Source organism: Chinchilla lanigera, unplaced genomic scaffold (assembly GCF_000276665.1).
Source record: "Chinchilla lanigera isolate Chin_1 unplaced genomic scaffold, ChiLan1.0 scaffold00051, whole genome shotgun sequence".
Lineage (NCBI taxonomy): Eukaryota > Metazoa > Chordata > Mammalia > Rodentia > Chinchillidae > Chinchilla > Chinchilla lanigera.
Window position 1 is genome coordinate 16,798,595 of NW_004955452.1, and position 16,976 is coordinate 16,815,570.

Below are 16,976 nucleotides of genomic sequence, written 5' to 3' on the forward strand. Positions count from 1 at the left end.
TGCCTTTTTGAGACAGGGTTTCACTATGCAGCTTAGGTTGGCCTTGAACTCACTTTGTACCCTAGGCAGGCGTCAAACTCACAGTGATCCTCCTGCCTCAGCCTCCCGAGTGCTGGGATTACAGGTGTGCACCACCACACCTGGCCCAGGTTCTCGAGTATTGGGATTACAGGTGTGCGCCACCATATCTGGTTTAAAATGAACTTTTTAAAGTGGTCCTGGAGAGACTGAGTTGTGGGCAAGGCACGGGATTGGGAACTTATTGCCTGCACAGTCCTGAGCCCTTCTCTGTGTTTAATTTGCAGATGAGCGGGACCGGGTTCAGAAGAAAACATTTACCAAGTGGGTCAACAAGCACTTGATGAAGGTAGGACTCCTTCATGTATGTCATATATGCGGCTCTAGCACCTCTTAGTGCTCCTAAGCTGGGTCTGTCTCTCCCTTCTCTCACATGGTTTAGATTGCCTGCCTTGTGCCAGCCTTGAAGGTATGCATGTGCCCTCCCTTCCTCCCTCCTTCCTTCTGTTATAGTCCTGACTGTGGAAACGACCATATTATATGCTACTACCTCAGAAGGCTGAGGGTGAGGATGCTTGAAATGATTCCTAAGATTCTAAGAACACTTTACTGCCAGCTTGAAAAAACTGTTTTATAAACTCCTTTATTTTTATTTTTAAATTCCATTACTAAGTAGGGATGGGACAAAGGGGATTTTATTCTCTCTCTTTTTGTTTTGAGACAGAGTGCCACTATGTAGTAGTTCAGACTAGCCTTGAACTCACTATGTAGCCTCGGCTGGCCTCAAACTCCTGAGCAAAACTCCTGCTTCAAACTTCTAAGTGCTGGGCATGGTGGCACATGCCTGTAATCCCAGCACTTGGGAGGCTGAGGCAGGAGGATTGTTGCAAGTTCAAGACCAGCCTGGGCTACAAAGTGAGCTTACCGCGGGCCTGAACTGCACAGGGAGACCCTGTCTCAAAAAGACCAAAAAAAAAAAAAACCAAACTCCTACGTGCTGGGATTACAGTGTGCACCACCATACCTAGCAAGGGATTTTTATTCTCTAAAGCACGTAAATCTTAAATGTTTAGTTGAGGGATTTTTTTTATATAAATTTTACCACCATGTAGTTTAAGATACAGAACATATCCAAACTGGCTTGACTGGAGAAAGATTTTATTAAAAGTCAAGTGGAAGCATTAAAGACCCGCCTAAGGATGAATGGTGTGCCCACTGCGGCAGTCAGATCTGAGAAGCAGAGTTTGTGAGTTCGATGTTTCCTGCTGCGCTGGGAAAGGTCAGCAGTGCTTTCTTAATTGTCATATCCAATAACCTAGTTTTATCTTCCTCTGATTTGGTTTTTGTATAGTATTTGACCATGTTGTCTGTTCCTCAGAACCGTGTTTTACACTAACTTCTAGGACACTGCCTTTTCCCGAGTCACTCTTCCTTTTCTGAATGACTTTTTTGCCTCTTCCAGTGGCTTTTCTTCTCTCTGACTTCCATGTGATGTTCCCAGGGCCCTAATGCTGGCCATTTTCTTGCCTTGTTCTCTGTATTCTTGAGCAGTTTTACAGGGATTGTTTGGTTGTTGAAATACACAGAAGCAGAAGTGCATATGGGCCAATCTCACATAATTTGATACCAGTTATCAGACCACTGCTCTCTTTCTCTTTTTTCTGAGGCTTCATTTTCCTGTTCTACTTTTTGTGTGTCCTTTACTCTCATTTTTCTGCATTTCTCTCATTTATTTTTTTATTTTTAATTTTTATTTCTTTTTTGGTACCAGGAGTCAAACTCAGTACCTTGTGCTTGCCAGACAGGCGCTTGTGCCACTGAGGTATATCCCCAGCCCTTTTTTTTTTTTTTTTTTTTTTGGGTCTCATTTATTACATACTAGTTGTGGTGGCTGTCCCTCACATGGGTACACCCTTAAAGCCATGTGGTTCTAAAGGCACAAACAAAAGCTACAATGAGTTAGGGTTTTCTTTCCTGTGTGGGCCAGTTGTGCATTTATTGTTAAGGAAAATGTGGCCTGGGAAATGAGTACATATATCAAGCTTAGCTCTTCAGGGCCCTTGTTATAGTGAGAACTGCAGGTAAGGGTGATTTTTCAAATAGCAAATCCTGAATAAAGAGGCAGTCATAGAGCCTTACCCTCATTCTTACCCATCAAAGCATATGCATTCCTCACAGCATACAGGACACATTAATATGGACATTACCCAGGAATATACTATATTTGACATGTCCCAAATGATACATATTTCTTTTTAATATTGCCTTTTTTTGTTTGTTTTTGAGACAGGGTCTCACTATGTAGTTCAGGCTGGCCTTGAACTCCCTGTGTAGCCCAGGCTAGTTTTGAACTCCCAGATATCCTTCTGCCTCAGCTTCCTGAGTGCTAAGATTACAAGCATGCAGTACCACACCCAGTTTGTGATAGGGTTTATGTACATTATATTTCTGGTAGATTATAGCTTGAAAGCAGGTGATATGCCATATTCTTACAGTGTCAGGGCAAAGGGAGAGAGGCTGAGAGAAAAACAAACAAAAATGTCTGTTCTGTTCTTTAAATTCCTTTAGTTGTACTGGTTGTCGATACCTAAACTCTGATGTAGTGCAGAGCCCTGCACAGCCTGGTTCCAGCCTGCCTGTCCATTTCCATTTCCAGGTAGACTCTCCCGTGTAGCCTGTCCTGTAGCCACACAAGATAACACACTGAGCCCTAAACCCTGTGCACTTTCACACCTCTTTATTTCACACCTATTTATTTTTCTCTCCCTGGAATGTACATCCCAACATCTTGTGCCTGGCTACTCCCTACTTACCTGTCTAGGCTGAGCTCCAGTGTAAGCTTCCTGAGCAGTCCTTCAGACTGTGTCAACTGCAATTTCATCCCTAGTCAGTACTGCTTTGAAGAGATACCTTTGTGTTCATGTGTCTGTTCCCTGTCTGATGCTCCCCAGGGCCATAAGAAGTAGCCATTATTTGTTACCTTGAGTAAATAATATTTGGTGGGCTTTGTAGTTTACGAAGCACATTTTATCTGAACTGGTCCTTACAGTAACTCCCATGGAGGGAAAGATATTTTCATGAGCCCTCCAATCAGAATGCTAGGTCTTTTACTAAACATGCCCCCACTTACTCTCCTTTCATACCTGGCTCTACCAATGGGAAGAACTGAATTGTCTGCCTCAAGCTTGTTCCTTGAACTTCGTCACGGAATTCAAAGAGTAGGGCTTCCTGCTGCTCATTTGTAGCTGCCGCTGCCTGTTGGCCCTCAGCTTCAGTGCTGCATGATGACCGGCGGCCCAGCAGGGCTGGGGCTGGGGGTGGATGTAGGAGCAGAGGCACACATCACAGCATTGTTAACCATTGGAAACTGGCCAGAGCTTTACTTAAACCCTTGGCTATTTTTCCTCGCCTCTCAGGCTGCCAGCCTTATGACTACAGCAGCATCTTTTCCCCAATAGCATTTTTTCATCTTGGAATATTTTAGAGAGAGATTCACTGCTAATTAGAATCATTACTGTAAGCTGGAATTCTTGAACTTTGGGGATGAAGATTAGGGATCAGAATTTGATTTTTGCAACTCAGGCACCCTTTGCTTGGCTGTTCATGTGCACCCAGATTAATGTAAGATCAAAACCAGTTAAGCCTCCCGGATCCAGATGTGGTGACCTCTAATCCCAGCATCTGGGAGGCTGAGTCAGGAGAACAGCCATGAGTTTGAGGTCAGCCTGGGCTAGAGGTGAGACACCCTGTCTCAGAAAACAAAACCAAAAACAGTTAAGCCTCCCAAGTTCTAGGCTTTGTTTTTTTTTTTTTTTTTTAATTTGAATAATGGTTGTTATATTACATATTGTTATCTTCAACAAAGTTGCTCAGATAGGCTTGGTTGATATAGGATCTCTTGGGTTCTCAGATATCCATTTGGGAAACAGTTTGTTCTAGAGTAAGAAAACTAATTCATCGTTATTAATTGAGAATGTGGTTTATCCAGTTGTAAAAGAGATTTGTTAAGAATGTGTGTGTAGCCAGGCGTGTGGCGCATGCCTGTAATCCCCGCACTTGGGAGGCTGAAGCAGGAGGATCAAGGCTGAGGCAGGAGGATTGTTGAAAGTTTGAGACCAGCCCGGGCTACAAAGTGAGCTCAAGGCCAGCTTGAACTGCGTAGCAAGACCCTGTCTCAAAAAGACAAAAAAAGCCAGGTGTGGTGATGCATGCCTGTAATCCCAGCACTCGGGAGGCTGAGGCAGGAGGATTGTTGTGAGTTCGAGACCAGCTTGGGCTACAAAATGAGTTCAAGGCCAGCCTGAACTGCAGAGCAAGACCCTGTCTCAAAAAAATACAAAAAAAAAAAAAAAAGACAAAAAAAATAGATGTATAAACAACCTAATTTGTAACGCAGGCCCACAGACCCAAGAGTCATGTTTATTATGTCAGAATCATCAAAAATAAAAATTTAGAGATTTAGATTATCTCTGCAGTATCCTAGATCTGGTAACCAATAAAGTGTATTTTTTCAAAGAGAACATCAAAAAAAGATGAGATTGTACATGCCTCAGGAGAAGAAGAAATGCACTTTCTGGTTAGTTCTTATTGACTTAAGAGGTTAGTAGATATAAAAGAAAGACCAATGTTTTAATCTAAGAATTCTTTTCATTTTTGTTCATGTATGCAGTCTAGAAGGCACTAAGCATCCTGGAATTTTAGTTAATTTTAAATTCCATATGTACCAGTGAAAGTTTTCTTTCTTTTCTTTTTTATTTTTATGGTACTGGGGATTGAACCCAGGGCCTTGTGCATGCTAGGCAAGCACTTTGTCACTGAGCTATATCCCCAGCCCACCAGCAAAAGTTTTCAAACTATAGATGTTCACCACTGTTTCTAGCTTGCCTGTGTTTTTGAGGGTCTAATTGAACACAGGTCAGCTGATGGATGGTTCTTGTTACTATCTGCCGCCCAGTCTCTGCTGTGGCCATGAGAAGCTGTTCTCCCCATACGCTCCTTGCTTCTTCATGTCAGTGGGAAATGTTGGAGGAGACTGGGGACAACGAGTAAGTGCCTGCTGATAATGAGAATGAGGAAAAGTGTCGGCCTTTCCTCATGTGAACCTGTGGTGGTCTCGGCCTGGGATGTGGTTATTATTAGGGCTTGAATTGACTTCAGACTTAACCTCAGCTCCTACTGAAGGTTTTGGGTTTGTGTTGAGTTTAGGTTTGAGTCTTGATTCTCTGCTCTCTATGCTTAAGAGTCAGCCTGTTAAGTATAGTTACCTTCGATGGACTTGAGAACCACCTTCACCTTCAGAGAGTCTCTGTTAATCAGGGTTGGCTAGTACTACCATTAGGGTTCCCCAATTTAGGAAGTTCTTAAAATAGACGATCGAGGGGCTGGGGATTTAGCTCAGTGGCAAAATCGCCTGACTGGCAAGCGCAAGGTCGTGAGTTCAATTCCTGGTACCGGAAGAAAAACAAAAACAAAAAAACAAAGCAAAAAATAGACGATCAAGTTCTTAGCTGCCAAGACTCACTGCTCACTGCATAGGGTTAGCAGCCTGCACTCGTGTTCCCTGCTTTTGAGCACAGACCTTTCCAGAGTGGAAAGTCTAGGACAACTGTGATCCATTTCTTAGGGTTAGATTTTTCCTCAAATAGGTGTTTAGTCAATGAATCAATATGGAATTCCCCCTTTATAGCTTAGAGATCTACCAGTTCAGAAATCAAGCTTGGTTTCCCTTTCCCTGTGTGTGTGGTGGGTGCTGAGGACTGAACTGATGGCTTTTGCACTGAGCTGTATCCCCAGCCCTTTTTCAGTTTTATTTTAAAGACAGGGTTTTGCTAAATTGCCCAAGTAGGATTCAAACTTGTGGTCTTCTTCCCTTAGCCTTCCAGAGTGCTTAGATTACAGGAGTGTCCCATACTTCTGTCTTTTTTTTTTTTTAAATTTTTTAAATTTTTAAGCTTTTTGAGACAAGGTCTTACTATGTAGTCCAAGCAGGCCTTGAACTCCTGTGTAGCCCAGGCTGGCCTTAAACACTCAGCAGTCCTCCTGCCTCAGCCTCCCAAGTGCTGGGATTATAGGCATGTGCCACCATGCCTTGCACTTTTTTTTTTTTAAACTTTCTCTTCTGACCTAGTTTTTGCTCTTCAGTAGGCAATAGTTCCAGGAAATTGAACTGTTTGTGTTTCCTTTTTTTTTTTTTTTTTTTCTTTTTTCTTTTTCCAGTGTTTCCTTTTACTACATAGTTTTAAAGGAAAGCTTTTCTGGACTGTGTTTTCTGTAGATGTCAAAGAATACCACATCATAATCATTGCTTCTTTGTTGTTGTTGAGAGAGTTTCTCTTATTATTTAATCATATTGATAATATGTCATATTGACCAATTAAGCATTGTAAAAGACTTTTAAAAGGAAGGAACACAAATGGGAATAAGGAGACAGATCTGATGCCAGCTCTGATGATTCTAGGCCAAATGACCTTACCGTTGGTGTAGTTACAGAGTTCTGCAGCCATCACCACAATTTAGGGCATTTTCATCAGCCCAAAAAGAGATGCTGTACCCCTTAGCCATCAACTCGAAACTCCTCACAGGATTCCCCCAGCCCTAGGCAGCCACCAGTCTACCAGTCCCTATAGATTTGCTTGTTCCAGGTATCCCCTACACATGGAGTCAGACTACCTGTGATCCATTGTGACTAAATTCTTAGCTTAATGTTTTCAAGGTGCATCCATAGTGTAGCATGTATCAGTATTTCATTTCTCTTTATTGCTGGGGAATATTTCTTGCTATAGTATGCCACATCTTTTATCATTGATCAGTAGATGGGCATTTGGGTTGTTTTTCACTTCTTGGCTGTTATGAATAATTCTGATATGAATATTGATTTACAGGTTTTTTTTATTTTAAAGAATAAAAGAAGGATAACATAATAATAGGGGAGACTTAGCACATTACAGACAAAATGGTAGGAAATTATCAATGGTTATCGTTTTACATATTATTATCTACAAAATAGTTTCTCAGGAAAACAAATAGACAAATAATAGTGAGTTAGAGACAAAAGAGGTAGGAGATTATCAAGAGTTGTTGTGCTATACTTTGGTATCTTCAAAGTGGCTTCTAAAGAAAATAAATAGAGCTATACATGAGTGACCTATTGAAAAATCATTAACTATTCTCAATGGTTGTTGTAGGAAACACATAATAATAAACATACATTATGAAATAGGATAGGAACATTACAAACTTAACACAGTTATGGATAGATTAGTAGGAAAATATCAATGGCTGCTGTAATACGTGGTGGTATCTTCAAAGTGGTTTCTCAGGAAGACAGAGATATGCAAGAAGGATCTAATAGGTAGTTACAGCCTAAGGGTTGTCAAAAACAGCATATTACCTCCTCACCAGTGACTCCTTTCACTGAGGTATGATGGCTGGAAGGAAGGCCAGGATTGAAAAGAAGGACCGAGAGACTTGCACCTGTGACTAGCAACAGGCTGTTTTCTTGTTCTTCCATAGTCATGATTACCCAGGGCTCCTCGATGGAGATGACGGTCTGGCCAGAGGGAGAAGGCAGACCATGCCCCAAGCCCTCTCATTCCTGTTGGACTAACTGGTAGCATGGGTCTGAGCTCTGGGGCCTCCACCTCAGAGGGCAGACCGATCTCCAGTGGTCTCCTTTGCATCCAGGGCATGGCCCATGGGGCCTCTTAGGGCAGTTCCTCTTGAGGTGGCCTGGCTTTTAACAGTGGTAGCAGATGAATGCAGTTGTCGAGTTCTTCTTGCAGCCCCGGGAATCAGACCTGGGATCGATTTACAGGTTTTTGTCTGGACATGTGTTTTCAGTTCTCTTAAGTTACATATCTAGGAGTGAAATGACTGCCACATGGTAACTTTTGGTTAGCCTTTTGAAGAACCAGCAGATTATTTTTCAGGGTATCTGCAGCATTTCACATCTCCACTGGAAGTGTCTGAGGGTTCTACTTTATCTGCATCTTTGCTAATCCTTATTATTTGTCCTTTTAATTATAGGTGTCCTAGTGGATATGATCATTTTGGTTTTGATCACATTTTCCTTATGGCTGATGATGTTGAACATCTTTTCTTTATTTGTTAGGCATTTACATATCTTGTTTGGGACATTCATTAATTTTAATTGTGATTTTTCTAAGGGTGTGCACACTGGTGAAGCCCTTAATAGTTGAAGTTTTTCACTTGTTGACAGGCAAGCATTATTTGTTGGACGTATCACCTGTATTGATGACTTGTAAGCACTATTGGCTTTACTTGCTGACTGCTCTAAACTTCTTTTTTTTTTTTTCTCTAAACTTCTGATGCTTACTGTGCTGTAATTTCTCTTAAGAGATTTGTGGAAAACATCAGTAGCATTTGAGTATGTGCTGAAGGAAAGACTTTAAAATAAGGCAGATCTGAATTAGATCAGCCTGGCTTTTGCTAGCTGTGTAATATTGGGACGTTAATTAAACCCTCCACATTTCATCTCTGTGTCTGAAAATGTTCTGATGTAGAAGCACCCAGTAAACACCAGCTAGTTCTTTACCCTTGAGTAGGCAGAGGTGTGTCCCCATGCTTTGGAAATAGGCTATTGTTGGGAAGTCTCGGTGGCGGGGGGAGGATGACAGAAAAACTATATTCCCTTCTCCATTAACTCTGTCTATATCTTTTGTTTTTCCCCCTCTGACTATATCTTAAAGGTAGTTTCATTTTATTTTTAGTTATTTGGTTATTGTACCAAGACAAAGATTGAAAGATGGAATACACTAACACTTATCTAAATTTCTTATAATGTATTTAAAGTTTGCAATCATAGGTATAGAGCAGTAAAACTGGGATTTTTTTTTTTTTTTGGACAGGGTTTTACCTTGTAGTCAGGTGGCTACACCTCACTGTCTAGCCCAGGATGGCCTCAAACTCAAAGCAGTCCTCCTGTCTCAGCCTCCCAAGTGCTGGGATTACAGGCTTTGCCACCACACCCAGCCAAAATTCAAATTTTAAGAAGAAGCTAAATTAACTTTACATTTAAAGGTGCCTCATTTTTCTTTTCAGTACTCTGTGGTACTTATAGCCTCAAGATGGCTCTCGAGCTCTGAAATCCCACTCCCAAGTTTTCTACCTATGTTCAGATCTTATCTATCAATGATAAATCCTTCCCTTTTTGTGGGGTACCAGGAATTGAACTCAGGACTTCGTGCTTGCCAGGCAGGCGTTTGTGCCACTAAGCTATATTCCCCGTCCAGTCCCTTTTTTTTGTCTGATTATGTACAGCTTTTTGTTTTGTCTGATTACATACAGCTTTGTGGGCTTTTTTTTAGTTTTGCTTGTTTTTGTTTTTGAAATAGGAAACAGGATCTCCAGCTGCAGTCCAGGCTGATCCTGAACTCTGGGTATCCCAGGTTGGCTTAACTCACAATTGTTGTGCCTTGGCTTCCCAGCTTTGTAGAGCTTTTTAAAACTGAAGAAAAAAATGAAAATACTTAGGGAAGATAAAAGTAAATACATTAAAAAGTACAGGGAGAGTTGGGTGCGTGATGTCTGTCACACACATACTCGAGGTCCCAGCCCCTTGGAAGGAAGGCTGAGATAGGATTGCCTGAGCTCGGGTTGGAGACCGGCCTGGGGAGCAGAGTGAGAGCCCTGTGTCAACAGAACAAAACAAAGCAAAGCACAGAGGAATCATGTTTAACAAGGTTCCCTTGAGATGAAATAAGGTCACAGAAATACATAGCTTCAAGTGTATGTGCATAATTTATTGCAGCAATAGTACCTCAAGTGAAGATGGTGAAGTATGTGATTAAAAAACAAAACAAAAAACAAACCTCATTTAACTTAGTTGTCCCTTGCTGCTTTTGTCTTTTTGAGACAGGGTTTCATTATGCAGTTCAGGCTGGCCTTGAACTCCCAGCAGTCCCTCCTACCTCAGCGTCCCGAGTACTGACTGGGATTATAGGCATGTGCCACCACTCCTGCCACACCAACCCCCAGCCTTAATATTTTAGCTGCTTAATATTTTCTGAATTTTTAAAGCTACCATTCATTTCCATTGCATCACTCTCTTGAAAATTATTCACACACACATACATACACGCACACAGTTTTACTGGTTTGTGGAAATATTAAGAAGTCCTTTCTTAGTTGTCCTCTTTGACCCCTGCCTGCTTAAGCATTCAGTACTCCAAGTCACCCTTGCCTTGGTTACACTCTATTATTTTGTTTTTTGGGGGCTTTTCCCCTCTCTTTCTTTCATTGCTCCTGCTCTCCTCCTTCCCCTACCTTTGTTGATTGCTTTTCCAGCTCCTGTGTTCTCATTTTGGATACACTGATCCCCAAGGCACAGTCCTTAGCGCTCTTCCCTTTTCTTGCTCCTAACCCAGAAAGCCCACGATTTCCCGTATCTTCAGTTAGCACTCGATGCATACGACTTCTATATTCAAGTTCTCAGTTGACCCAAATTGAATTTTGTTATTTCCAACTGCTTCAAGAACTTTTCCATTTGTAGCTCCTTTTCTGCCACTTTAAATTCAACATTTTAAAGTTGAACTCTTCAAATCCACTCCCTATCCAATACTCATCGCCTTATTTCTCTTAGTGGTGTGCTCTGATTGTTCCACACCATAAGCTTGAAATCTTGGAGCTTCTGGTATGTTCAAGGCAGCTTATATAAACCCTTGGGAGCCTCAGCAATTTTGTGAGCTGATTGCTAAGGTGTTACTAAAAATTAAGTTATATGAACTTCAATCTGAGCAAATTATATTTAAAGTAAAAGTAATTCTGTACGTACGTAAAGCTCTCTGTAATTATTTTACTGTACATTATTGGCTTTGCTCTTGAGGTTGTGTCTGCTGTGTCTCTGCCATGAAAGTAATGGTGTGCAAATGCTACAAGTGTGTGCCGAGTGTCCTGTCTTCATTGTCCAGACTTCACACAGTAGTGGAAAGATTAAGAAAGTGTGGTATTGCAGATTAACCTTCAAGGTGTTCATGCCTAGGTCTAGTATAATATTCTTTCAGTATTTGGAAGTTTTTATCAATTAATAATGAATCATTTTCTCCAGATGGTCATTCTGCCTGTCACCTTATTTCTCCACACACACAGATACACACTTTGCATATTTCTACTTCTGGACCTAGTCTCACTTTTTAAAAAATCTTTCTTTCTATCAAACTATTTGCTGATCCTTTAAGTTTCATCTCTTTCAGGAATTCTTCTCAGAATTTCCACCTTTTATCTTTTCCAATCCCCATTCTACTTTGAGTGCTACCCTGAATATTATAATTATAAAGGACTTTAGTTTTTCATTCAAATATTTTAAAAATCCAAATCTCAGCTTTTTTTTTTTTTTTTAAACAGCATCTCACTGTGTGGTGCAGGCTGGCCTTAAACTTGCTTATATAGCCCAGGCTGGCCTTGAACTCATGGTGATCCTCCTGCCTCAGCCTCCTGAGTGTTGGGTTTACAGCATGTGTCACCATACCTGGTTTATATCCCAGTTTCTACTTGAAAAATTCTAGTAAATCTACCACTTCTGAAAGTAACCATTTCTATTGTTGTCTGGAAAATTATTGATATGAAAAGTCAATCTTCCCATTTCTACCAATCTGTTTCTTCAGCTTTATTGAGATATAATTGACAAATAAAAATTTTCATTTTTATGGTGATGATTTGGTATCATGCTCCATACCTGACAGTTATCTTTTTTTAATGATTGAGAACACTTAAGATCTATCCTCTTAGCTATTTCCAAGTATATAGTTAATAATTATTATTAACTATAGAGTCACTATGTTACACAGTAAATCTCTAGAGCTTATTCCTAGCTGAAACTCTGTACCCTTTGAGCACCATCTTCTAATTCCCCACCCAAACTAGCAGTCTTCTGATTCTGTGTTGTATCACTCAGTGAAGTTGTTGATAGATTTAGACAAATATCAGAAGACCAACTGCCACTTCATAAAAAGTGTTGATCTTGCCTAACTTATAATTATATGACCCTAACTTCTTAGATCCTCAGCTTCCTCTGTTTTTTTCTAGGTACTTTTTTGGATTAAATAATAAAATGAGATGTTGGCTGATCATATCTTCTTCCTTCTCCTCCTTCTCCTCCTTCTCCTCCTTCTCCTCCTTCTCCTCCTTCTTCTCCTTCTCCTTCCTTGTCCTCCCTTCTCCTCCCTTCTTCTTCCTTCTTCCTTCTTCCTTCTTAGGACCTCATGCTTGCCAGGCAGGCACTTGTGCCACTGAGCTATATCCCTGGCCCCTGTTTTTCTACTTCTTGACTTTGGGCAGATACTTAAATCTCTTTGTAAATTGTTTCCTAGTGTGTAAAACAGAGTAATAATAATAATTCACTTTTCGGTGCTGCACACTTGTAATCCCAGGATTTGGGAGGCTGAGGCAGGAGAATCACTGCAAGTTCAAGGCCGGGCTGAACTGCATAGCAAGACCTTGTCTCAACACACCCTCCAATAATATCAGATGTGAGGGGTACATGAGACAACACAGAAAGCATTAACCATGCTTGTTTCCAAAGTGAGACTTGTTTTTCCATAGTTTTAACTATAAAATTGAAATAAATTTTCCTACAAGGAAAATAATTCTCAAATTCACTGTTAGAACTGTTTGTTAAGAGAAGGGCTAAATTAGAGGAACACCTTATAAAACACTGGGTACCCAGCCACACACAGGCACCGACACACACACACACACACACACACACACACACACACGGGTGGGGGGGAGAAGAGAGACTTGTGACGTTACCATTTCTTTTTGTTTGAGACAGGGTCTTGCTGTGTAGTTCAGGCCTCGAAACACTTGAATTCATTATGTAGTCCAGGTTGGCCTCAGATTTGCAGCAGCCCTCCTGCCTCAGCCTCCTGAGTGCTGGGGTTACAGGCATGAGTCACTATGCCCAGCTTGGTGTTACCAGTTCCTATATATTTTACTTCAACCTAAGATTCACAAATTTTATTGCTTCCATTTTCAAACTCTTTATATTTACCTAGAATCAGAAATTCTTGTATGGTTCATAAAATGATTACAAATCAAATAAAAACCAGTCTACTTCACTCTTCTTCCCAGGTCCGCAAGCACATCAATGATCTTTATGAAGACCTGCGAGACGGCCACAACCTGATCTCTCTGCTAGAAGTCCTCTCGGGCGTCAAATTGGTGAGTGTCTCTCTTCTGATGAGTGGCCTGTAAATGTGGTCCTGGTAGTGGCAGATGGGTTCATCTTGCTGAGTGTTGGGGCAGTGGCCTCACAATACTTGCTCATCAAGTTGAGGGAAGAAGTTAGAAGAGATTATTGGTGGACTTTATTTCCGAGACGTATAGTTTACAAATGACATTTTGATTGATGTATTACCTTCATGTCTTGATAAAATCAGAAATCTATTTCTTTTAGATGTGCATATTTCTTTTTATTCATGTCTTTCTAGGTACTGATAATATAGAGACTTTAGGTTCACATTTATTTGTAGTCTGTGTAGACTCCTATTTCTCCATCTATTGTGGCTTTAAAATTTTTTTCCCTTCCCTTCCCTTCCCTTCCCTTCCCTTCCCTTCCCTTCCCTTCCCTTCCCTTCCCTTCCCTTCCCTTCCCTTCCCTTCCCTTCCCTTCCCCTTCCCTCCCCTTCTCTCTTCCCCTCCCCTCCTCTTCCTCTCCCTCCTCTCCCCTCTTCTTCCTTTCCCTCCTCTCCCCTTCCCTCTTGTTTTTTTTGTCTTTTTGAGACAGAGTCTCACTGTGCACTTCAGGCTGGCCTTCAGCTCACTTTGTAGCCCAGGCTGGTCTCTAACTCGCAGTTATCCTCCTGCCTCAGTCTCCCAAGTGCTGGAATTATAGGCATGCTCCATCACGTCTGGTTCAAAATTTTTTTTCTGTATTCAGCTAAGGACCTGAAGACTACATTTAAAACCCCAGATGTGTATAGATCCCGGTGTGGTGGCACATGCCTGTAATCCCAGCACCCAGAAGGCTGAGGCAGGAGAATCATTGGGAGTTTGAGGCCAGCCTGGGCTACAGAGTGAGTTCAAGACCAGCCTGAACTGCATAGTGAGACCCTGTCTCAAAAAAAGGCCAAAAACCCCACACAAACAAAAAACCCAGCTGTGGTTTGAGTTGTTTTTTTCTAGCTTGTCTCACTTTCTCCATTCTGTGGTTCACGAGTTGCGCAGAATAGAGAGGTGCTGAGGTTCATTCATGTCTGAGTCTAGCCCCAGGGAGCAGTACCTCTGTGCTCCTTGGATAACAAAATGTGCCTTCCTCCTCCCAGAATGCATTAAAGATTGTTTTGGGGGAATCATCTTCATATCTGAAGGCAAGTCCTAGCTTAGCTCTTAGCTTGTCAGATCATATTTCTTATACTTGCTGTGTTTGAAATAATAATAATCGTGTTGTACCCATTAATAATAAAAATAATCGTGTTGTACCCATTGTTTCATATATTTGAGCCTGACTGAAGCAAGTGCCCCTGTTTGGTTTATGTTCTTTTACTAGTGCCATGGACAATGTAATTTTCACTTGCACCAGTGCAGTGTTGAATATTGGAAACATCTGTCAGGGAAAGAGAACTGAAGAGGCACACAGCTCCAGTAGTCTGTGAATCCCAGCCCACCCACTGCCTTTGGTGAATTCTTAGTCATTGTTTGCTGTGTGTAAAGAACAGAATTTGGCACATAAGATATCACTGCTTAAGTGATATTTAGCTCCTTCTAGGGGATTGTAGCTTGGCTTCCTCTGGCCCCTTTTTTTTTGCTGCTGCTACTGCTGTTTCTGCCTCCTTCTCTTCTTCCTCCTCCTCTTCCTGTTCTCCCCACACACACACCTGCCTTGAAGCAGAATTATATATATTTTTTTAGTGGCCAAAATTGATAGAAGCTTTTATAGCACAGCTATCACATGCAGTTCTGGGTCTTTTCTCACCCATAAATCTCCTAAGTAATCAGAATTTCATTTTCATCATTGGACACTATTCCTTATCACTCATAAGATTATTAGACAATATGATTGATATATTTGATGAACTGATTATGATTTTGTATTGAAAAGTGACCCTTTTGTTGACATTGTTTACAAAACAGATAACAATTGCTCCAATATATTTTTCCCTAACCCTTGAAATTCCATAAGTTTTTCTTTATTCTGTAAGTATTTTGAGATATACACTATCTCAAAAGGCTATCACTTTTTCACTCAAAGCCACCCAGATATTTCTTTCATTGTTATTTTCACCCATTTTTTTTCTCTTAGTTGATTCTCAAAAGCAGAGAGGGTAGGTGGCCGTGGAGAATTGAAGATGTATTTCAATTGAAGAAGTGTTCACTGTAACCATCTGCTCTGGTCTTGATTTGGTTTTGTATTTCTTTTAGAGGTGGGAGGGTATTTTCATATTTACTTTCACATTTTTAAAAAAATGTGTCGCATTCATTTCCATTTCATCTTTGTGTTGTGCATTTCCTGTTCCTCTGTTGTGTCTTTGCCTTGGTTGGTGGCCAAAGGAGCCAGCAGGGCTGAAGACCCTCCGTCTCGTGAGCATGCCCTCCTGGCGCCATGCAAACATCGAGGAGCAGCAGGAGGAAGATGATGATGATGTAGTAGGTCCTCCTGGGGATGCCGGTGTCCCTGCTGGCACTGCAGGGCCATCAGAGAGGCTGAGGTTCTCCAGAGGTCCCCAAGTAACTCAGTCACCAATGGCCTCCTATTTCTACTTGGGAATTTGGGTCCCAAAGAAAGTGGTTAAAACTAATTGTGCCTCTTGCCACTGTTAGTTGATCCTGGAGGGGGAATTATTTTGCTTATCTGAAAATCGTTGGCACAAAATAGTCATGGTGTCTGGGGACGTCAAGTCCCTTTGTAACCTGGAGATCCGTAACTTTCTGGTGGCCTTGAGAACTGTGGAAAGTTTAGTTGACAGCATGACATTGCTCACAGCGCCTCAGTGCCAACTAACAGGTGCTTTCTCCGCCTCCCTGGCCTCTGGACTCTTACGCACATACCCATTGTTTCCAAAGCAGTCCGTTGTTTGTAAGCTCACTGCATGGGTGTACTCTGGCTTGGTCAGTAATGTATGGTTGTTGTGGAAGACCAGGATTGAACTTGCATGTTTTTAGGCTGTTTATTTTTATTTTTGGTGGAGATTCCCTTAGGATTAAAGATTAGCATGTGTGAGAGGAACAGTTTCTACTTATAGGCTCTAAATTAATAACCCATAATCTTCCTTCAGAATCAGGGATTAGATTGTTGTTGTTTTGGTTTTTGAGACAAGGTCTTGCTGTGTAGTCCAGGCCAGACTCGGACTCACCAATGTAGCCCAGGCTGCCCTCAAACTTGGAGCAGTCCTCCTGCCGTAGCGTCCCAAATGCAGGGATTACAGGCATGCACCACCATGGCTGGCTCCAGTCCTCTTAAAGACATGTTTTACTTAGTTTTGTTTTTTGAGACAGGGTCTGGCTCTGTAGTTCAGCCTCCCCTGTGCTGGGATTATAGGTCTGTGCCACCATGACCAGTTTAAAGTCATCCCTTCATCTAATTGATCTCACTTCCCATTGCCTTAGACCAGTGATGGGGAACCTTTTAGATCTTTCAATGTTACACACAGCCCACTACATTGCATGTGCCATAGGCTCGCCACCACTGCCTTAGACTCTAGTTTCATAGACTGTCATCCTTTATACCATATTCACAGCTAGTTTAGCTGAAATGACTGAGAAGTGGTTCTTGCCAAAAAGATTTTTTCCCTAAACCTTTGATTTAAGAAGTTATATTGCTTAGAGAATCCCCAGCATTTCTGCAGATTATTGTACTTAGGGAATTTTGCTTAGAAGTGTTAGAAGATGGTTAGACAAGGGCTCCCGTCCCCCTCCATGTGCTGGGCTACTTTTTGTCTGTTTAAACCTGGAACAATGTTTGCTCTGTGTAGACAACTGCCACAGAGCTACCATATATATAT

At 41.5% G+C, this 16,976-nt stretch overlaps 1 protein-coding gene across 1 annotated transcript in view; it reads left to right on the forward strand.

Moving 5' to 3' along the window:
* Nucleotides 1–16,976, forward strand: part of Macf1 (microtubule-actin crosslinking factor 1) — a gene marked incomplete in the record, with an annotated part of 341,157 nt that overhangs the window by 113,811 nt on the left and 210,370 nt on the right. The window contains 2 exon segments of the mRNA XM_013519481.1: nucleotides 306–367; nucleotides 13,108–13,197. Of these exon segments, the coding sequence (XP_013374935.1) occupies nucleotides 306–367; nucleotides 13,108–13,197 (152 nt within the window).